Consider the following 24,417-nt stretch of genomic DNA (forward strand, 5'->3'; position numbering starts at 1 on the left):
TGGTCATTGTAAAGTGCCTTAACCATTCCAGTATTAGTGTTATATTATTAATGACCTCCAGAATCAAGAGTGTCTGTGCTCCGGTCTCACGCCTTTAAACACCTCTGTGCGTTCACTGCTTGTCAGGATTGCCTTTTGAGGCACAAGTCATTTATTAAAAGAAGAAAAGATTCATGCAGCTTCTCCTACCAGAGAAAATTCTGTTTTTACTATTGATATTTGGTGCCAGTTAAACAGGAAGTGACGATTTTGTTCGCTTTGACTCGTTGGATGGAAACGTTGCTTTATTTGCACATCTTTTATGTGATAATCTAGGTAAAGATAAAGATAAAGATAATACGCATTTTTGGATGGAAACATAGCTACTGTCTCTCCACTCAGCCAATAGCCAGTGTGTGGTGAGCACACTGGCGCTGAACACTGGTGGTGGTTGGAGAGACCTTGGGTGTATGGCTATATGCTATATTAATACACATTACATTATTGTTACATTCTTTCATTCCTTATTGTTATAATATTATGATAGTGGTTTCCAGCGATACATGTTTTCATAAAAGCCTGTCTCCAAGTTAAGCTTAATGTCCCTGCATTATATTTATAGCAGTATTTTCAGTATTTTCAGCATTTTCATTGGTACACTCTCAGAAATAAAGGTACAAGAGCTGTCACTGGGGTGATACCTTTTCAAAAGGTACAAATTTGTATCTAAAAGGTCCATTTTAATACCTCAGGAGTACATATTAGTACCTGAAAAGTACAAAAGTGTTCCTCTTAAATTTTGGATACTATTATATACTTTTGAGGTACCAATATGGACACTTTAAGTACAAATGGGTACCTTTTAAAAATGTACCACCCCTGTGACAGATCTCGTACCTTTATTTCTGAGAGTGTATAAAATAACTTTTTGAACTTGTGTTGATCAAACAATTTCTGAGCATTGAAACATATGCATTTAAAATGATTAAATCTCATCTTCATTATCTCGTCCTCTGCTTCTGCTCTTCACAGTCAACTTCCTGGCTGATAGAACATTCAGTTCTGTTTAACAGGTTTGAGTATGTAACAGTTCTGCAGGCTTTTTATTCAGAGACCCATCAAACTGATGTTTTCTGACAAGATCTGGCATTAGGGGCTTCATCTGAATTATCTCGCGTGGAGATTCTAACAGAATCTTTTGGAGCTGATTTGTAACTCCTGAATGGTCATAAGTGAATAAAGATACTTATGATGTAGCTCTAGCATATACCTAAATAATCTATGCTATAGGGACCATGCTGAACAAATTTTAGTGTTCAGAAACCTAGACAAAATTTGCATCCCAAATGACACACAATGCACATATACACTTGTACACTCAACAAAAGCATCCGTAAATTCAAACCGTTTCCCAGACATAAAATGGTTGCCAAATTAGTGAAATTAATGACCGAACTACCAAATAGCACCTGCCATTTCTGTGCGAACTCACTACTTAGACTACAAAATGGTGTAGAATAGTACATAATTATGTGATTTGAAATGCACCTAAAGACTCATAAGTTAATGGGTAGACATGTAGGAGTTAGTAACATGATTAAATGCAGGTAAAGTTAGCTTTTTCTTCTCCAGCAGCAAAGCAGATATTACATACAGTATGCTGTAACTGTAGCAAAGGGGGATGGCCTGGGAGAGGGATTGCCTAGCTGGATGAGTGACATGGTCTGGCATCCACCACATCATAAAATACAGATGCTGCTTTCACAGAGCAATATATCTGATTGTGAACCACCCTCCCACTCTTCAGAATTACAGCTACTCAGTTGGCAGGGCTGTGTTTCTAGCACGCAGCTCGGGTCACTTAAGGAAATTTTTTGACATTGAGCTTGAAGATTAATGTCTGGAGTCATAAATGATATATATGACTTTTTGACTAATGCCATGCTAGTTAATGAAAAGCTGAGTGTAAAAGCTTAACATGTACAGTAATTTGGCTTCAAACCTTAATCTATAGTTTCACCTGTCACAGGAGGCAAAATGGCCCACTATAGCCAACCAATAACTGACATGAAATGGAAAGTGTGCAGTTCAATTAAAATGACTTGTAGTTTTATAGTCAAAAGTCCTATTTGATATGGCTTCCACTTTTCTAATCTTTCAGATATTGAGTAGAGAGCTGACATAACTGTAAACAAAGGGAATATTAAAGGAAGATGGAAAAAAACACATGTAAAACATTTCCAGAATTTTTTTTTTTGCATGTACATGATAATGCTTCACAAAAGACTGCACATGACTTGGCTCCAAAAAGGTGTGTTTTTGGCTGTAAATGGAAGATTTATATAGACTTATTAAGTCATAATTGAACCCTTTCACATGTAGGTTTTATATACTTCAACTGACCCCCCACCCCTGCATATTATCTAATCTAACCATTAATTAGGATGCATAACTTCAATGTTGGGAAAGCTAGTTGAAAAATGTAGTGAGCTAAGCTATAAGCTACTCTACTTAAAATGTAGCTTAACTACACTAAAAGCTACCCTCTGGCAAATGTAGCAAGCTAAGCTAAAAGCTAATTGGCAAAAAATAGCTTAGCTACATCTAAGCTATTTTTGCAATTTTCATTTTTAAATCAAAGCAGCTTAAATACAAGTCAATCATATCTTAGTGATCAATAAAACTGCCACGAAACCATATGGGGCATAATATGATATACTTAAACAAAAATAAATTATATAACAGCAAAAACAAAAAATCCAACACATTTAAAAACTCTGTAGCATATAATGTAGTATCATTAGTAACTATCTTGAACTAATAGTAATTACCATAGTATACTTTAGCTTTTACTACAGTGAACTATATATATATATATATATATATATATATATATATATATATATATATATATATATATATATATATATATATATATATATATATATATATATATAGGGATGCAACTGTTCTCTGTAAAAGAAATGTATCGTCCCGTCGTTCTCCCACAGTTGGGTGTGTCCTGTGATTCGTGGGTTCAGAATATACATTATTAATATTGGTTCGTTAATAAAAACAACTGCAACAAAGCAGTTCCGCTTTTGTACGCTTCCGATTACCATTCATTATGAGGCGCCGTGTAGGATTTAAATCAAATTTCACTTATCAACACATACGTAAAACACGTGCATATACACCTATACATTACTCGCATATACACCTACAGTATACTGGCATATTATAGGCCCAATGCCTAAACTAAATGCGTGTATAAACACCCAAATAACACTCGTGCATACATACAAAATAAAATTCACAAACACATTTATTACGAATCAGGATATCCCTACTGAAAAAAACAGCTTAAACCAACCTAGGCTCGTTGGCTGGTTTTAGCTGGTTGACCAACCTGGTTTTAGAGGGGTTTTGGCCATTTCCAGTCTGGTTTCCAGCCATTTCCAGCCTGGTCTTAGCTGGTCAGGCTGGGAGATGACCAGCTAAAACCAGCTTGACCAGCCTAGACAGGCTGGGAGCCCAGCCAAAACCAGTTATGTCCAGCCTAAACCAGGCTGGTCAAGCTGGTTTTAGCTGGATTTAGCTGGTCATTTTCCATCATTTGCCATGATGCTATGACTCATTTTAATGTTCATTAGGAGTTTTCAAATAAAAAGCCAACAGTAAATGATGTATATAAAGAATATATAACATTTATAGCTCAATTAGTTATATAAGATTCAGTTTCTAGAACATTAATATTTTATAACAGCAAATTCAGTAGATTAACTCGATAACATGCCGAAACTCAAAATGTCAGAGACGTCCTGTAAATCAAGTTTAAATAACATTACAGGAGATCAATGTGGAGATAGGTTAACATTAGTTTTTTCTTCCTAATTATTATTTCAGACCCATAAAGAGAATAACTGCTAGATAGCGATCACCTGTATTTTCCCCGTCATGGTTAGGCGTGTATCAGCAAACTAATAAAGCCAAACTAATAAAAAGCCTTTACTGCTGAACAAGACATTTTATCATGATAAAATAACACAGAAATCAAATAATAACACTTCAATCTCCTCTCAAAGCTCCAACGTCTGCTTTGAGAAGCTGTCAATCAGAACTGTCAATCACGATGATACGCCCAGCATTAAATTACTGCTAAAAACTACCGACCGGTATCCCTGCTTCCATTCATGGCCAAGATTCTGGAAAAAGTAGTGTTCAATCAAGTCCTTGACTTTCTTACTCAAAACAACCTCATGGACAACAAACAATCTGGCTTTAAGAAAGGCCACTCAACTGAGACTGCCCTGCTCTCGGTCGTGGATGATCTCAGACTGGCTAAAGCAGACTCTAAATCATCTGTCCTCATCTTGCTGGATTTATCAGCTGCTTTTGACACTGTAAACCACCAGATCCTGCTATCTACGCTTGAGTCACTGGGCGTTGCAGGCACTGTTATTCAATGGTTCAGATCTTACCTCTCTGACAGGTCATTCAAGGTGTCTTGGAGGGGAGAGGTGTCCAACCTACAGCATCTAAACACTGGGGTACCTCAGGGCACTGTTCTTGGGCCACTTCTCATCTCCATCTACACGACATCTTTTGGACCAGTCATCCAGAAACATGGATTTTCCTACCACTGCTATGCTGATGATACCCAGCTATACCTCTCTTTTCACCCTGATGATCCCTCGGTTGCAGCTCGCATCTCAGCCTGCCTGTCAGACATTTCACACTAGATGAAAGATCATCATCTTCAGCTTAACCTCGAGAAAACGGAAATACATGAAGCTTCTGCCAACCCGACTCTACACCATAACTTTTCAATCCAGATGGATGGAGCAACCATTACTGCATCCAAAATGGTAAAAAGCCTTGAAGTAACGATTGATGACCAACTAAACTTCTCTGACCACATTTCTAGAACTGCTCGATCTTGCAGATTCGCACTCTATAATGTCAGAAAGGTCCGACCCTTCCTATCTGAACATGCAGCTCAACTCATTGTTCAAGCTCTTGTTCTCTCCAAACTGGATTATTGCAACTCTCTACTAGCCGGGCTTCCAGCTAACTCTATCAAACCTCTTCAGCTGCTTCAGAACGCAGCAGCACGAGTGGTCTTTGGGTGAACCCAAAAGAGCACATGTCACTCCACTACTCACCTGTTTGCACTGGCTGCCAGTTGCTGCTCGCATCAAATTAAAAGCTCTGATGTTTGCTTACAAAGTGACCTCTGGCTTTGCTCCTTCTTATCTGCTCTCACTTCTGCAGATTTATGTACCCTCCAGAAACTTGCGTTCTGTGAATGAACGTTGCCTCGTGGTTCCATCCCTAAGAGGGAAGAAATCACTTTCCCGAACTCTCGCATTCAATCTGCCCAGTTGGTGGAATTAACTCCCTAAGAGTCACTTGCTGTCTTCAAGAAACGACTAAACTCAACTATTTAGTCTCCACTTTCCTTCCTAATCTGTAACTGCCTCTCTGGCTATACCACTAACTGTACTCTCACTCAAAAAAAAAAAAAAAAAAAACATTACTAATGCTTTGCTTCTTAGACTTTACACACCTGAAACTTGCCTATAGCACTTATTCACTGTTGCTCTTATAGTTGTGTAAATTGCTTCCTTGTCCTCATTTGTAAGTCGCTTTGGATAAAAGCGTCTGCTAAATGACTAAATGTAAATGTAAATGTAAAAACATACTCTTTACAAAAATGAAGATTTTGAGCCTATATCAGCACGCTAACCAGTGCCTTAATTGACCAAAACCATCTTTCGGGACATTTTATTGCAAGTGTAATTAATTTTTTTATTTGGGCTCAAGTCTCGTTCGTTAACAAAGAGGAGGCAGGCTTTATAACTTGTACTGCAGCCAGCCCCCAGGGGGTGATCTAAAGGTCGAGACCTTCACTCAAAAGCAGGCATGTGGCACACTTGCTCCCAACTCATTCATAACTTCAGTCAAGGGTTAGAAATAAATACTTCTGTGAGATGATTCCATAGTCGTGTAAGTATTAGTCATGATGAATCAATGTAAGCAGTTACATTTTCTGTTTATAATGCAATGCTATGGTAATTTCCTTGGTTTCTTCATGTTTAGAGTTTCTGAGTTGAGTTTCTTGTTGGAGATTTATAACTGAACACACAACCATGTTTCCCTGACAAGATGTCCATGACAACTGCAGGTATGATCAATCATGTTTACAACCCAAATAGGTATCTGCAACCCAAAACAATCATTATTCTATAAAAAAAACTGATGGTTTGATCTTTGACAAGCAATATCAGTGCCAGCCGTAAAAGCAGATTTGAATTTAGCAGCTGATCATAAACTGCTGTTATATCACACGTCAAAGGGCTCAGACTGCAAAATTTTCCACCTGTTTTATTTACAGCATTTTTATCTTTTATGTTTCACAAATTTTATATGGGATTTTTATAAAAAATTACATGGATTCATATTTACTGACATCAGATTCAGGCCTCGTTCATATGTGGAGTCCTTCGGATGAGACGTTAAACCGAGATCCTGACTCTCTGTGGTCGTTAAAAATGTCAGGATTTCTTTCGAAAAAGAGTAGAGGTTTAAGCCTGGCATCCTGACCAAGTTTGCCCACTGGCCATCATGGCCTCCTAACCATCCCCATATCATAATTGGTTTAATCACTCTCCACCAATCAGCTGGTTTGCGGTCTGGTGCAATATAGCTGCCATCGCATCATCCAGGTGGATGCTGCACACTGGTGGTGGATAAGGAGATTCCCCTCAAAAATGTGTAAAGCGCGTTGAGTGTCCAGAAAAGCACTTTATAAATGTAAGGGATGGTTATCCATATGCATCGGAAACATGTCCTCGTGTCTGCAGTGTAAGCAGGTGAATTGGATGTTTCCTGTTACCTGTTAATGCTAGTCGCACATCATTTAAACAAATGACCAAATCGGAATTGACCATCAAGATCTACAGTGTAAATAGTAAATTCATCCACAGCACACGCTCAGGTTCTTGGCTGAAATTTTTTCTGGTAAGCTCTATCTTTCTCTTATAAGTATTAAAAAAGAATGACTTTTCATAGAATTGATGAATGCAGTACTATGCTACACTCACCAGCCACTTTATTAAGTACACCTTACTAAAACTGGGTTGGACCCCATTTTGCCTTCAGAACTGCCTTAATCCTTCATGGCACAGATTCAACAAGGTACTGGAAATATTCCTCAGATATTTTGATCCATATTGACATGGTAGCATCACCAGTTGCTGCAGATTTGTCATTTGCACATCCCTGATGCGAATCTCTCGTACCACAATATCCCAAAGGTGCTCTATTGGATTGAGATCTGGTGACTGTCAAGGTCATTTGAGTACAGTGAACTCATTGTCATGTTCAAGAAACCAGTTTGAGATGATTCACACTTTATGACATGGTGTGTTATCCTGCTGGAAATAGCCATCAGAAGATGGGTACACTGTGGGATAAACAAGGAATGGACATGGTCAGCAACAATACTCGGGTAGGCCCTAAAATAATATGTGTGCCAAGAAAACATCCCCCACACCATTATACACACCACCAGCCTGAACTGTTGATAGAAGGCAGGATGAATCCATGCTTTTATGTTGTTGACATCAAATTCTGATGCTACCATCTAAATGTCGCAGCAGAAATCAAGACTCATCAGACCAGGCAACATTTTTCCAATCTTCTATTGTACAATTTTGGCGAGTGTGTGAATTGTAGCCTCAGTTTCCTGTTCTTAGCTGACAGGGGTGGCACACGGTGTGGTCTTCTGCTGCTGTAGCTCATCCACCTCAAGGTTGGGCGTGTTGTGCTTTCAGAGATGCTCTTCTGCATACCCCGGTTGTAACGAGTGATTATTTGAGTTACTGTTGCCTTTCTATCAGTTCCAGTCTGCCCATTCTCGTCTGACCTCTGGCATTAACAAGACATTTGCGCCCACAGAACTGCCGCTCACTTGATATTTTCTTTTTTTCAGACCCTTCTCTGTAAACCTTAGAGATGGTTGTGCATGAAAATCCCAGTAGATCAGTAGTTTCTGAAATACTTAGACCAGCCCATCTGGCACCAACAATCACATTTAAAGTCACTAAAATCACCTTTCTTCCCTATTCTGATGCTCGGTTTGAACTGCAGCAGATCATCTTGACCATGTCTACATGCCTAAATGCGTTGAGTTGCTGCTATGTGACTGGCTGATTAGAAATATACGTTAATGAGCAGTTGCACAGGTGTACCTAATAAGGTGGCCTGTGAGTGTATAGGTACTCAAGAATAATGAGGATAGCTAACATGAGCATGGCAATAATAAAATAACAACGATTTGAATTGCAATAGTAACTCAATTTTTAATTACACATGCAGTCTATTTACACAAAAATTATTGACAAAAGTGTGAAGTTATTCACTTTTATAAAATTACAATGTGGCCAAAGTCTTGCATGAACTGCTGAGCTATGTATCATGCTCCTGCAGCTTTGCCCTCGCAATGGTCCGGCATTATGCAGCACGGCTTGGTCCGGTTGGCAGATTTTCAGCCTTATCCTGTTGTGATGAGAGGCCCAGGCTTCCCACACAGCCACATTTCACTTCTGTTTGTTGTGAGAGATATAGTGGTGTGTGGCAGAGTGCTGGCATGATCCACACAAAATGACGGGCCTGCATGGTAGGCGGGTGCCAGAGCTTTTGATAAGAGTGATCCCTCCTCAGTGAAAGGCAACTGAGGGGAAGTCATAAATAAAGCTTAAAGCTCTAAAGCATGTCTGCATTCCAGCTGAGTGTCTGGGCAAACACCAGTAATTTGCTGCAGCATGAGAAAGTGGACATGCTCCTGTCCTGAAGTATAACACTATAGCTGTCCGAGGTGACTCATCCAGATGGTGGGATGTTCTACTGATAACTGAAAACATAATAGCAATTTAGTTTCTTAAACTATCTGATATACAATAAAGTGAATGAAACATGTTTTCCTCCTTTCAAAGGGGTGGTCCACAGTGTATTTTTTAAGGCTTGATTTTGTTTATAAGATGCAAGCAATGTGTGCTCATGCTTCACTTGTAGAAAATCATGTTATTTGTTTCATTCATCCTACTTTGATTAAATACAGCTACTCAGCTAACATTAAAATGACATTATGTTTCCTAGTTCCTCTGAAAGGCCCTCCCTCAAGAGGCTCTGATTGGTCAGCTAACATAATGTGCTGTGATTCGTGGATCGGCTCTACATAACCACATCACGCCCCTACAAGCACATGCTTTTGAGCTGTGTAAACAGTCCAGTCAGAGCAGCTGTTAGCACTGTTAGCTGCCTGAATCAGACAGAAAAATTAAGAGCACACAGCTGAACCTCAGACCTGCTCTCTAAAATAAAATCTGACAAGTGTCTTTCACATATATTTGGAAAAAGCATGTGTAAGTAATATGAAATGTTTTCATATCTTTTGCGAGTTTGTTATTTGAGATGTATGACACAGGGAAAGTGGCCGCATAGAGAGACACTGATAAATCACTGATGTGGTTTGACTGATAAATATGAATTTGTAGCTAAATTGTTAATGGTGTCAAACAGCATTTCCCATTGTTAACATCCTTGCTGCAACATACTGTTACCGCTAGAAACTGTGCATGTAGTTGATCAATTTCAACAAATAAAAATACTTACAGGTTGTGGCTCACAATCCACAGCTTCATCGGTTGAAGGAGTTTTAACCGAATCCAGCACTGAACTGGGAGAGATTCTGGACGCTGTCATTTGTCAAATGCTAGCTATATATTTTTTATAATTCTCTGGAACATAATTAAAATGAAATTGTAAGCACTTCTGCCTTTGTGTCATGTCCTTTGGAAGCGCAAATGCAGAAACAGAACAAGCTCTGTGGAAATAACAGCATTTGGATGGCATTTTAGTGTCTCCCTTTGCATTGAACTTTTACCGTATCACATTCAGAGATGTTGTTTATGTTCACACAGATACATTACACATCAACTAAGGTTTAAGATATGATATTGTAGTGGACCACCCCTTTAAACAACTACTTTGTCTATCCATTTACTTTTGTCAAAAAATAAATATTGTGTTTGCACATCCAGTGGCATAATGCAAATTGTGGGGTGTACCATGAGATGGAGCTCTGCCCATAATTGTGTCATGTTTGTAGGTAATGTATGTGTGTTGTAGTAGTTTTGACCTCATTGTATTTTGTAGTTTTATACAGTAGGCTAATTGATTTTATTTAATTTTAAACCCCACAAAAACACTTATTGAACAAAATGAATTAAACACTGAATTGACTAAGAATGAATAATGCCACTATTGTCTTCTGTAGAACTGGACTCATTTCATTTCATTCTTAGACAGTTTGAGCTGAATAATGAGCTTAATTATAGCAGTATTGTCTTATATTGTTTGCAATACTATTGAACTAAATTTGTCTCATAATTCAAGTCTGCTTCATTGACTATTTGTTTCTGTTTATTACTGTAAAGCCCTTTTGAAGCAAGCTGTATAAATTGCTACAGTATATAAAAAAGGTGATTCATTATATTTGACTTTTTTTCAGTTTTATAACATCACTTGCAGTTCCATTAGAACACATTCAGTATGATTAAAAAATTGTGCTGGTGGAATGGATTTAATGACTCAAAAAACAAAACAAAAAAACAAAAACAAAAAACAAAGTTAGTTTAGTACAAAATGACAAGCCTTATTGTTTCTGTAATTATTTTTCAGCATTAAAGGTTGTTTTAATATTTGCATATTTAGAAGTAAAATCACTTCTAATTTAATTTATAATAATAACTGTAAGAAGGCACCCTGCATTGCGGTTGTGCTGTATACACTGACGCATATAGCTCAATATAAACCTAAACAGACTGTGCATTGGAACATATTGTTTCACAAAATATAATTCATTTTCTAGTCTGGGCTTGAACGTGCTCTTTTGGAAAAACAGAAAAGCTTGCTGTCTTTACTGTCCAGGGTACACACAATATTGCTGTTGACCAGTACACTTGACAAGTACGTTTCAGAAACATTCTGCAATGGATCAATAAAGCATGTGACACTAGACTAACTAAGGTATAGCACAGGAAGAAACTTTTTCAAGCAATGTTCTCAAGCAAGAACATAAAAACAGCCAAGGTGCATTTCATTTCACATATTTATGCACCACTCATTGACATTACTATGTTCTGTCAGTACCAGAATGAGTACCTGTATATATTTAACCAAAACAACACAGAGTAAAATATTTTTTACTCTAGCACAGAGTACACAGAGTTAAATAATTTATGAATGACACTCTGTACTGCCAGTTATTATTATTATTAATTTGTACTGTAAAGGGCATAGTAACATGGTAAAATGGTGCATAAAAACATATATACAGTTGAAGTCAGAATTATTAGACCCCCTAAATTATTAGCCCCCCTGTTTATTTTTTTCTCCCAATTTCTGTTTAACGGAGAGAATTTTTTTCAACACGTTTCTAAACATAATAGTTTTAATAAATCATTTCTAATAACTGATTTACTTTATCTTTGCCATGATGACAGTAAATAATATTTTAATGTACACTAATATTTTACTGTAAATAGTATTTTACTATACAATTTACTTATAATTATGGTAATTAGGCAAGTTATTGTATAATGGTGGTTTGTTCTGTAGATTATCGAAAAATTATATAGCTTAAAGGGGCTAATAATTTTGACCTTAACATTTTTTTTTTTCAATAAAAAACTGCTTTTATTCTAGCCAAAATAAAACAAATAAGACTTTCTCCAGAAGAAAAAATATTATCAGACATACTGTAAAAATTTCCTTGCTCTGTTACACATAATTTGGGAAATATTTAAAAAGAAAAAAAATTCAATTCAAAGGGGGGCTAAAAATTCTGTATTCAACTGTATATAGTAATTTATAGTAAATAGTATAAATACAGTATACAACATTTATATATGGGGTAACACTTTATTTTAAGTGTCCAAACAATGCATTAGTTAAGCATTAATTAATGGTTAATTTGTTCACAATTAAGCATTAGTTAAAAACAAAACACTAGTAATTAATGGTTAACTAAGCATTTTAAGGGTCCCGAATTATGCATTAGTTAAGCTCAGTTAAACTTGTAAATCATGATTAACTTGTTCACAATTATGCATCAGTTGAGCATGAGCAAACACATAATTCATGATTAATTGGGAAATATTTAAAAATGAAGAAAAAAATTCAAAGGGGGGCTAAAAATTCTGACTTCAACTGTATATAGTAATTTATAGTAAATAGTATAAATACAGTATACAACATTTATATATAGGGTAACATTTTATTTTAAGTGTCCAAACAATGCATTAGTTAAGCATTAATAAATGGTTAATTTGTTGACAATTAAGCATTAGTTAAAAACAAAAACACTAGTAATTAATGGTTAACTAAGCATTTTAAGGGTCCCGAATTATGCATTAGTTAAGCTCATTTAAACTTGTAAATCATGATTAACTTGTTCATAATTATGCATCAGGTAAGCATGAGCAAACACATAATTCATGATTAACTGAACATAAAGGCATTTTAACCATTATTTACATCTTGATCTATTATTGTGTAAGTTAACTGAACAACAAGTTAGTAATCATGTTTAATTACTAAAGGTTTCCAATTATATGGCTAAAATAGTTTAATAAACAGTTTAACCTCATGTCCTAAAGTTAAAGTAATGTCCACGTTAATAATGGCACTTCAGTAATAATCAGGTTTATTCACTAAAACTAGCTAGCTAATTAAGGCTAAAATGTCTTTAATACAGTGCCAATTAAGGAAATTTATCCCCCTATTCTAAAGTGAAAGATTTATCCACATTAATTATGGCACTTAATGAGGGATATTCAAGTCAATTGATTAGAACAAGCAAATAATTAAGGCTAAAATGTCATTAATACAGTGTTAATAAAGGCAATTTGACCCATATTCAAAAGTGAAAGTGATATTCACATTAATTATGGCACTTGGGTGTGATTAGTGACAGCCACAGAACTTATAATACAAGATGTATAATACAAGAGAAGCAGTCATTAAATAAAATGTCAATTTTATGATTTATGTGTTTGTTTATGCTTAACTGATGCATAATTTGGGACCCTTAAAATGTTTAGTTAACTATTAATTACAAGAGCTTTTGTTTTTAACTGATGCCTAATTGGGAACAAATTAATCATTAATTAATGCTTAACTAATGCAGTATTTTGGACAAAAAAAGTGTTACCTTATAGGGTAACAACTATATTGTACACTACAGTTTACTCTAGTAAAACTAAAGTATACTACAGTATTTAGTATAGGAGTAGTAGATAAAGAACGCTGCTGAGGCTATAGTCTTAGCTAAAGTCAAATTCTGAATTATGATGATTTAAACCACTCTTCATTCATTCATGCATTCATTTTCCTTTGCCTTAATTTAGTCCCTTATTTATCAGGGATCGCCACTGTGAAATGAATCGACAACTATTCTTGCATATGTTTTACACAGCGGATGCCCTTCCAGCCACAACCCAGTACTGGGAAACACCCATACACTCTCGCATTCACAGACTCAGTCATACACTGTAGCCAATTTATTTAATCCAATTCGCCTATAGCATTTGTCTTTGGACTGTGAGGCAAACTGGAGCACCTGAAGGAAACCCACGAAAACATGGATAAACACCACTTTTCATAATCCAAATATCAAAATAGACTTCTAAAATAAGGGAATATGAATTTACCTGGCAATGTACTGTCCTGATGAAGGCAGCTCATGTTTGTTGGGTTTGTCAAAACAGTTGACCATATTTTGGATAAGAGCTAGATCAGGCCGTACAACAGTTGCAGCAGTAACAGCTCGGTTGATCAACTGCAGGGCATCACTAATGTAGAAATCCAGCGGTTTGTGGTCGACCTCTCCATAGGCCAGCAGTCCTAAAGGCAGGCCAATGGAATGAAGAGCATCTGGGCTTAAAGGATGTCCCATAATCCAATGTACAGTGGGCAATGTCAACCCCAGGTCATGCGCACTGCGCAGAACTGACGAGGCACACTCCGGGTCAGCCCCAAAAAGCAGGACCGAGGCGGGTGGAGAATGGTCCAGATTAAAGTGCTCAGACAGGAAGTCAGAAATGTTAGCCATGTGAGGGGTGCTGTGAGAGAGATTAAGTGCGGCCCGCAGGTGCCACTGTGAGGGTCCCCAGCCAAAGCGGCCTTGGAGTTCTAGCAGATCCAGAAGACCAGCATCCTCCCAACCATGGCAAAGAACTGCCATGCTCTCTTCCCAGCCACTGCGCTGCAAAACAGCCAGAAGTAGCTCCACTAATCCCGATGGAGGAATACGAGTTGTCATCTGCAAGTGGAAACGATTCTGAAGGCAGAAAAAAACAACATTTTTGTTGACAAAATGGAACTTCATACTTAAAAATTCACCTTTATTTCTTATATTTGCTACTTAAATTCTTACTTTTGATCTTTATTTCTCATAACTACATGTTTAGATGTTACAGTTGTGACTTTTACATTCTCACAATTGTATCTATTAACACTTAGGCTCATTTTTAAAGTTTAGGCCTCATATCTGCATTTGTCATAACCAGTGATGGAAAGAGTACTGATAAATCATATTCAAATAAAAGTACCATTACTTGGCCAAAAATGTAGTGCAAGTACAGTAAAAGTATCTGATGTAAATAATAATCAAACTATGAGTAAAAAGTAGCCCTTCAAAAAATACTCAAGAGTAATGAGAAGTGAGTATTACGCTGTGAATAGCTGATGCATTTACATACAATTTGTGCATATGTGAAAACGTAACATTCTATAATGCATTTAGTGATTGTATAAGGCTGTTTGGGCAGTCCAAACAGTCTCTGGGTCATCGCATATAAAGATTTTGGACATTTTCTTGGACACTTTTAATGCTTCAAAACCGTTTGCGGCCTTTATAAAGAGCCCATGTCTTGAGGATGTTCAGTATGATGCGATTTACATAATATGTGCGATTTGATTGGACAGGAATCACAGGACTGATTTGTCTTCTCAGCCAATCCCCATAGATAAGAACACAAAAAGTAGTGATGCAATTTGAATGAATATAGTGGAGTAAAAGTACCAATACACCACTAAAAATGTACTCAAGGGAACACATTTTTAATGCTACTTAATAAATTACAATTTCTGAGAAAAACTATTCAATTACATTAACAGTAGAGTATTTGTAATTTGTTACTTTACACCACTGGTCATAACTGCATTTTTATCTTTATTCCTTTACTTTTTTACTTTACTTATTAGTTTTTATCATGTTTTTTTGTATCTATATTTCTCATAATGGACCCTTTTCACAAGACATTTTAATATCTAGATTTTTAAAAATTATTATGCGATATAGAAATTTGTGAAATATTATGCGAGGTGTTTCTAATGCAGCGTCAATTGTCAGGGCAGTAAATTGGACATTTTTCTCTCTTCTGGGTGTCGTTATCAGTCGCACACAATTTTTGTCCTTTTTCTCACTATCGTCAAGTTTTTCTTTTATTATTTCAGCGAATTGGATTGTAAAAACATTATTTGTTGTATTCTCCCATTCACTGCGCTCTAAGTTTACCCAACTATGATGACTTCCGCAGCTGAGAAACCCGGAAATTTGAAAAGGGTCCACAGCCAGTGTTTCTTCCCATACCAATACATTTCTGTTTAATGGGACTTTTTTCAACTTTATACAATTCATTTTACAGCATCGATGTTGTAATGTAATTAAAATATAATCAGTTACGCACGCTCCCATCAGGATCAGCAGGCTAGTGCAGAAACTCTATTGAAAATACTGAGGTAAAACATATTTAAATATTTTTAAGACATGGTGCAGAAAAATGTAAGTTAATGCAGTGCTTCTTGATCATTCTGATATCCACTTTTTATCGTATATCAATTAGGCAGTGAAGATCGTTGATTTTTAAAGAAAACAGGCCTTAAACATGCTGATTTTGTAAAGGTATACAGTTCACCTGAAGCGTTTGACCCAGGTTACTGAAAGTCCTTCAGCATACTTCTGCATATACTCTATTGCAAGTCTGTTTCTCATAGCTGTAACTTGAAGCATCACAATTGTGACCATGGCACAGAAAACCTTGTGTTGTACGTTACGTGTATGGGCCAAAATTATTTATTTATTTAAGCTAACATTTATTCCTACTGTACACTCTCAAAAATAATAGTACAATAATGTACCAAAGAAAGTACAAACCCTTGTCACTGGGGAGTACCTTTTTATGGGACAGAATTGTACCTTAAGACAAAGAAACAAATTTGTACGATTGCAGTTTGTACCTTTAAGAACATGATTTGGACCATGGGAAACCAAAATGTACCTTTGGTTTTTAAAACCTGCAGATACAATATTGTACTTCACTAAAAGTACAAATCTGATCCATGAACGTGCCACTACAGTGACAAGACATTTTGTACCTTAACAGTGTCAAATGTGTTCCTTCAAGAACTATTTAAAGCCATTTTGCTGTATCCAAAATGCATCAATTTATTTTCAGTAAATATAAAACATCAAATACATTTTTAAACAAGTTTTTTTTAAAGTTTCTTTTTGTGTAAATGCACCTTTTCCATTTACAATAATTAATAAAAAAACGTTAACATAAATCACAAGATCTATTTTTTGCTAAACATTTCACAACACTTGTCACAAAAATGTTACAGCAGTACATTCTACAATGTACAATATAAAACATTTTCTCCTCCAATTTTAAAAGTATTGTAGCCAGATATGCACAAAGTTTGATTGGTTTTACAATGCTTAAATGTCTGCATGGACACTTTGCATATGTGAGACTTTTGCCAGCTCACATGCATAGTGGAAAGCAAAAGTCAAAAGGTGTGAATATCAATAATGAAACTGTATTTATCAGAAAATGTTTACCAAATGTTTATTAAAAATGCCATAAATGTTTAGTTTACAATACCTATAGTTTTGTTTTACCAGTTGTTTTGTATTATAGTAGCTTAATAATTAATGTTTATGAGTTTCTTTCAACATTAAATGATGATTCATTTTTTAATACGGACATTATTCATAAATCACTGCCTTTGTAGTAATATTTATTTTCATAGATATTGTAATAAAGAAGGAATTGTCCAACACTATTTTTTTTATAAGAAACAATTCTGTACCTTCATTTCCATAAGTACCATAAGGCAGAGAACAGTTTCATAAGAGGTCTTTTCTGTACTATATTAGGTACAACCTTTACAAAGGTACAAAACTGTTCCTTAAGGAACATTATTTGTTCCACTGTGTACCTTTTTTCTGAGAGTGTAAATATATCAAAACTTAATTTTTGATAAGACCAAATTACATGATCAAATATTGTCCTATCCTAACAAAACACACATCAATGAAAAGCTATTTATTTAACTCTCAAATGATGCATACATAACAATTTTCAAAAATTGACACTTAGGATGGGTTTTGAGGTTCAAGGTCACAACTAATTTTTTCTTTATTTTTCTTAAATGTGACTGTTGTAATTGTGACATTTTGTTTATATTGCTAACTTTGCTAACTGAATTTATAGAACCTAAATGTAACTTACAGTGAACAGTATATTTAGCCACTATATTTTAAAACAGCAACTTATTTTGTAAACAAGGTCAGAAGTTAAATGGCATTGAATAACAATTTACCTTGGGAGTCCCCGTCACATTAAGTCCCCGTTAAGGTCAAAAAAAGAATATTTGCTTTGTTTTATCAAAGTCTACACACTTTCAGCTTCACTCTCTCTTAAGAGCCCTCGTCAGTATGCCACTCACATGTAATAAGGCTACGGTTCCCGCAATCTTGCATTCTTGGCCACAGTTCTGCATGTCCTTCCACAATATTGGTAGTTGAGCAATTGATTTTGTACTGTAAAACCAAAGGCCGTGATAAATTTCCTCTCTCCAGCATGATCTTGACAGACAGTGCTACACCAGCAGTTTTAATGCCATACAGAAAACCCGGCTCTTAGCTCGTCACCAAAACAGATCACCACAGACTCAGAATGTGCATTTTAGGATTGACTCATCTAGAGATCAACAGTCTTATTCAAAAGGCTATCATTCATTCTTTGACCTGTCTGACGAGTTAATCTGGCGGTCCAGACTGCAGTGACAACAGAGAGAGTTATTCATGCTGCTGTTCACAGTGCTATTCGTGGAGTGTCTGAATCATGAATCTCGATTCTATCCAAGTTTCTCAATACAACTGGAGAAAACCAGGGGTCTGGTATCAGTGCGATAGATGATGCAACACATTTCAACAAGTTTTATTGAACCAAAGATAGGATCCAAGGCCAGGAGGACTTCCATGAAGAGTTTACAGGGTATACTGAGAATGGGAAAACTGTAAGATGTATGATGAAAACCTACCCTGAGAATGAAGACATACTGAGGAAGTACAAGGCTTTGGAAAATTGGATGTGGAGAGTGGAGTGCCAGTGAGAAAGTGATATTGCTCCTTTAATCTGGAATGCAATATTTATGTCACATGACTACACATTACATAAAAGCATCCATCTTCTATATAGTGTGCAGAGAGGAGGAGCACATGACATTTTTAAAAAATCTTTCAAATATAATTGTATCATGAATTTTAAGTGATAAGCAGACACTGTTTTATTAGGCTACATCATTGGCTGTAAAAGCTATTCTTTTTATTCTTTGTAAAAATGAATATTGTGTAATCAAACACGCTGACAAGTTTTTTAATCCTTGTTAATGAATGTGAAATGTGATGACAGTGATGATCACAATGAGTTCTTTGAGTGGGGCAAAGAGGCTGAACTACAACTGAATAATTAGTCATTTGAAAGAGATGGAATTGAGTTTAGAAAAATAAATGGCTCAGAGCTGAAATCCGTGTGTGTTTATGAAAAGAAAGTTGAAAGGGTACCAGAGTATAAGTATTTTGGTACTGTCTTTGATACTACACATTCCAGCAAAACACAGAGGCCCCCAATTAAGAAAGTGCATCAAAGAATGAATGTTCTTAGCAAACTGAACTCTTCTTGTGTACAAAAAAGAAAAGGAAAAAAAAAAAGAGAACTATTTCCATTACCTTTAATGGGAGTATCTTAATTTTTCCTTCTATATGCTGATACTAATAAATTTCTCTATTGAAATAACAATTGTCTTTAGAGTATATTTATGACTTGCTCCAAAAAAATCAGTGTCTCTCTGCGGAGTCTAGCAGAGTTTAATGAGCAGCAAACTAAGAAATATAGCTATAATATAAACTACACTCACTGGCCACTTTAATAAGTACACCTGTCCAACTGCTCGTTAACTCAAATTTCTAATCAGCCAATCACATGGCAGCAACTCAAAGCATTTAGGCATGTAGACGTGGTCAGGACGATCTGCTACAGTTCAAACCGAGCATCAGAATGGGGAAGAAAGGGGATTTACTGACTTTAAACGTGGCATGGTTGTTGGTGCCAGACAGGCTAGTCTGAGTATTTCAGAAATTGCTGATCTACTGGAATTTTCACGCACAACTATCTTTAGATGACAGAGAATGGTCCGAAAAAGAGAAAATATCCAGTGAGTGGCAGTTCTGATGATGGCAGAGGTCAGAGGAGAATGGCCAGACTGGTTCGATCTGATAGAAAAGCAACAGTAACTCAAATAACCACTCGTTACAACTGAGGTATGCAGAAGAGCATCTCTGAATGCACAACATGTTGAACCTTGAGGCGGATGGGCTACAGCAGCAGAAGACCACATCGGGTGCCGCGCCTGTCAGCTAAGAACAAGGAACTGGGGCTGCAATACACACAGGCTCACCAAAATTGGACAATAGAAGATTGGAAAAACATTGCCTGGTCTGATGAGTCTCAATTTCTGCTGCGACATTCAGATGGTAGGGTCAGAACTTGGCACCAACAACATGAAGGCATGGATCCATACTGCCTTGTATCAATGGTTCAGGCTGGTGGTGGTGGTGTAATGGTGTGGGGGATATTTTCTTGGCACACTTTGTGCCCATTAGAACTAACTGAGCATCATGTCAACGCCACAGCCTACCTGAGTATTGTTGCTGACCATGTCCATGCATTTATGACCACAGTGTACCACAGTGTATCTTCTGATGGCTACTTAAGCAGGGTAACACGCCATGTCATAAAGCTCAAGTCATTTCAGACATAACAATGAGTTCACTGTACTCAAATGGCATCCACAGACACCAGATATCAATCCAATAGAGCACCTTTGGGATGTGGTGGAACGGCATATTCGCATTATGGATGTACAGCTGATAATCTGCAGCAACTGCTTATTGCTATCATGTCAGTATGGACCAAAATCTCTGAGGAATATTTCCAGTACCTTGTTGATTCTATGCCATGAAGAAATAAGGCAGTTCTGAAGGCAAAAGGGGGTCCACCTCGGTACTGGTAAGTTGTACCTAATAAAGTGGTCAGTGAGTGTATAAGTATAATATAAACTATTAGTAAAGTATAACGGGAGATTTCCTCTGAAGGTATATGGATATCACTTTATTTTGATGGTTCCTTAAACACATTTTGTTGATTTTAGTTACATTGCAACTACATCAGAATCCATAATTCTTATTAGAGTATTACTGTAACTTTGGGGTTAGGGTTAGTACAAGTTAATGTGTACTTAAATTTCTTATAGTTAGGAGAATGTCTGTTGGAGGAAGCAGATAGTCCACTAATACTTTTAATAAGATTGTTGTCTCATGTACAGCAGTTGCAACCTAACTTATAGTCAACCAAAATGTGCAATAGGGACCATCAAAACAAAGTGATACTGGTTTATTTTAAATAATGCTCTCTGTAAGAAGATTTAGTGTTTAATCTGATAAATATACATTTACTTTTGTTCCAGAGACTTTTAGGCTTTGTAATTAAACTTTTTAGCATGTTTTTAATTTTTAATGCTTCCATGGAATTTATTATGAAGCATTCTGCGCTGTATTTTTATTTTATTATTGTATTTTTCTTGTGTTATTATGTTTTATGATGTGTGCCATACACCTGCTCTAATTTAATTTAACCTAATTTAATAAAGTGGTAAAACTAATAATAGCTTTCCAATAATTCCAAATTAATAGTAATTACTTTCAAATGAAAGGAATGCTATTACAAAAGCTATTATAATAAATGCAGATGTCAAAGCACAACAATTACAGTATTTTACCCTGTTCAAAGCTTAATTTTCTTCAGTTTAGTCCCTTTATTCATAAGGGGTCGCCACAGCGGAATGAACCGCTAACTTATCCAGCATATCTTTTACACAGTGGACTACTACAGCCAATTTAGTTTATTCATCCTACCGCATGTCTTTGGACTGTGGGGGAAGCGGGAGCCCCAAGAGGAAACTCACGCCAACAGGGGGAGAGTAAACAGTAATGCCAACTGAATAAGCTGGGACTCGAACCAACGACCTTCTTGCTATGAGGTGACAGTGCTAGCCACTGTGTCACGCCATCAAAGCTTTAGCAAATTGTTTCATTTGATGTCTATTACACAAAGGAATTCTACAACTATAGTACACAGTTTCAATGAAATTATCCACATCCCTAAAGTGCCGATCTAATGTACATAACATATATACATATTCAATCGCTTTATGATTGAATAACAGAGAGCAGAGCACCTGTCTCTGGATGATGAGGATAAATTGCTATAGTGTTTAATGCAATCTCTGCATATGCAGCTGAATAAATGCTACCCAAATCAACTAACACTATGTTCCCACAGCTGTTGCTTTTAGACACCAGGGGCTTGAGACTCATCAACATTTTATCATCAGAGACACAAACGCACATCTTATGACTTCCAGTGCAGTATGTGCATATGAATGTAGAATTGTCCCAGTATAGTTGTTAAAAGTCTTTCTGGTCATGGTGAGAAAGAAAACAATACCATACAACAAATATCAATGAGTGTTATTTCAATTACTTTTTAAATGATATTTTATGTACATACAAAAACATTCATTAAAATATGTGACCAAGCACTAGAAAACCAGTCACAAGTGTTAATTGTTTAAAAATTTACACTGTATGCAATGTAAATAAGCTTGATATATGGTTTGTTAGGATGGGACAACATGTCACTTCATGTATTTTTTTTTGTCATCGGATAGCTACAGTATGTGATCATGATATGTGTAAATGCTCCAGAAATGCTTTCAAGATGGACATAAATCTGTTCCTTCTGACCATTTCAGGAGGTGGTTTCCTGATGAAACTGGACAGATCTAAATGCATTTGGTTGTTGAAACCACAATGTGTAAAAATATAAGGTGAGAGCCAGGGACGTGTAGAGAGACATTTTAGGAGGCAGGGCTTAAATCTGAAAGTGCACTGTGTTTAAAACTATTAATTCATCTATAAAAGAGTCGACTCAGTGGTTCGAATGAATTATCACTGTAACGAGTCTTTAGCCATGTCAGTGTGACATCGATATGGAACTAAAGCCCCGCCCATATGCTGCGCACACAGACCTGGGAAAAATGAAACTCCAGTTCATGGATCATTTCTTCCTCCATTTCACAAGTGTAAGTAAGTGCGATTAAAATGGTTTCCTCATTGTTTTCTCTAGCTTGCAAAGGATTTAATAGTGTTTTGTTACCTACAACAGCTTGTACTGTATCTGGTTAACTCTTTATATTCTCATATCATATCTAAAACCATATTGAAAATGCGACGCGTGCCGCTTTGTTCACGGATTTAAATGCATTTGTGAGCTTGTGATCCACTGCCATTTGTTGTTGCTATGGCCACCGTCAGCTGTTTCCACACACGTGCCAAGGTCAAGTTTCAGGATAGTTCAGCTTTTGCCACTCTGTGGATTAATACTAAATGTGTGTCATGGTTAAGAATAAAGCAATATGCTGGTGCTAAACTGCATTGCATTAATGCACTCCTGCATTGGGCTCATGCATATACTCTGCACTTTGTCTACTTCAAAATTGTTGATAAGCTGTAGCGGGCATTTCTCTCTGTATTCTCTCTGCTGAATGCAGTCAACCAATCACAACAGACTGGGTCATCAGACCAATCAGCACAGATTAGCATCACGCTAAGGAAGGGTTTGGGAACAAATGACTTGCTAAACAAATCATATAGGAGTCGTTGAGATAATTAGGTAAAAATAAATGCATATTATAAGACAATGAAAGTGTTTTTTACCTTGCATGCATATCAGACTGTTGTTGGAGACCACCAAAACCAAAACATGACCTTTTATAATGCAAAATAGAGGCTCTTTAAAAGGATAGTTCATGCAAAATGGTTAATTCTGTCACCATTTACTCACCTTTTACTTGTTCCAAACCTGTTTGATATTTTTTTCTTCTGCTGAACACACAATAATATATTTTAAAGAAAGCAAGAAACCTGTAATCATAGACTTTCATAGTATAGGATTTTCCTACTCTGGAAGTAGCCTATGATTTCAGGTTTTTAGCTTTCTTTAAAATATCTGTTCACACTTTATTTTGATGGTCCGTTTGTTGAATTTATGGTTACATTTCATCTACATGCCAATTAAATTTATACGTAGATTAGTAGGCTGGGGTTAGGGGTAGGTTTACTGTGAAGGTTGACATGTAATTACAAAGTTTTTCATCAGTTACATGTCTGTTGAAGCAGCAGTATCGACAGATATTAAGCAGACAGTCTACTAATACTCAAATGGACCATCAAAATAAAGTGTTACCAAATATCTTCTTAAATGTTCAACAAAATAAGCAAACACAAAGATTTAGAACCACTTGAGGGTTAGTAAATTTTAGTTTTAGTGTGAACCATCCCTTTTTCAAACAATTATTTGTTTAATTGTTTTATTTTCTGTTGAATAAAAAAATTAAATATTTTGAAGAATTTTGGACACTGATAGCCACTGACTTCCATAGTAGTAAAAAACTACTATGGAAGTCAATAGCTAGCTTATATGTATGTTTTTAATAGTTCAGAGCAAATGCAGAGGAAACAAGAGGGCGTAGGTGTTATTTTTTTTACCATAAAATTATAAAATTAACCTGTTAAATTAATATCAGATGGCAGCATTAACAACAAAGAGCAAGCACCTGTAGCCTATTTTTGTGAAAAGAAATAAATAATAATAGAAAAATATAGTGCTTTGTTCATTTATAAAGGCATGTTGTTTTGTTTTTGAGAGAGAATGTTATACACAAATTAAACCCTTTAGCATTTGATGTCTTGCGCATATTTGTATGACAATAATAGATGTTTCGTTTAGCCTACAATGAAAGTAACTACGGAGCCTGCCCTGTGCACTTGTAATGATGATTTACAGATTTTTTTTTTTGTTACAAAAATAATATAAATGTCAAACATGATACATAGCAGGG

General features: G+C 36.1%; 1 protein-coding gene across 1 annotated transcript in view; it reads right to left on the reverse strand.

Annotated features, from left to right (window-relative positions):
• The window catches only part of grin3bb (glutamate receptor, ionotropic, N-methyl-D-aspartate 3Bb), a 221,657-nt gene that overhangs the window by 53,950 nt on the left and 143,290 nt on the right, over positions 1-24,417 (reverse strand). Inside the window, exon 2 of the mRNA XM_056468617.1 lies at positions 13,758-14,386. Within this exon, the coding sequence (XP_056324592.1) occupies positions 13,758-14,386 (629 nt within the window). The remainder of the gene's footprint in view (positions 1-13,757; positions 14,387-24,417) is intronic.

This window comes from Danio aesculapii, chromosome 11, assembly GCF_903798145.1.
Source record: "Danio aesculapii chromosome 11, fDanAes4.1, whole genome shotgun sequence".
NCBI classification, from domain to species: domain Eukaryota; kingdom Metazoa; phylum Chordata; class Actinopteri; order Cypriniformes; family Danionidae; genus Danio; species Danio aesculapii.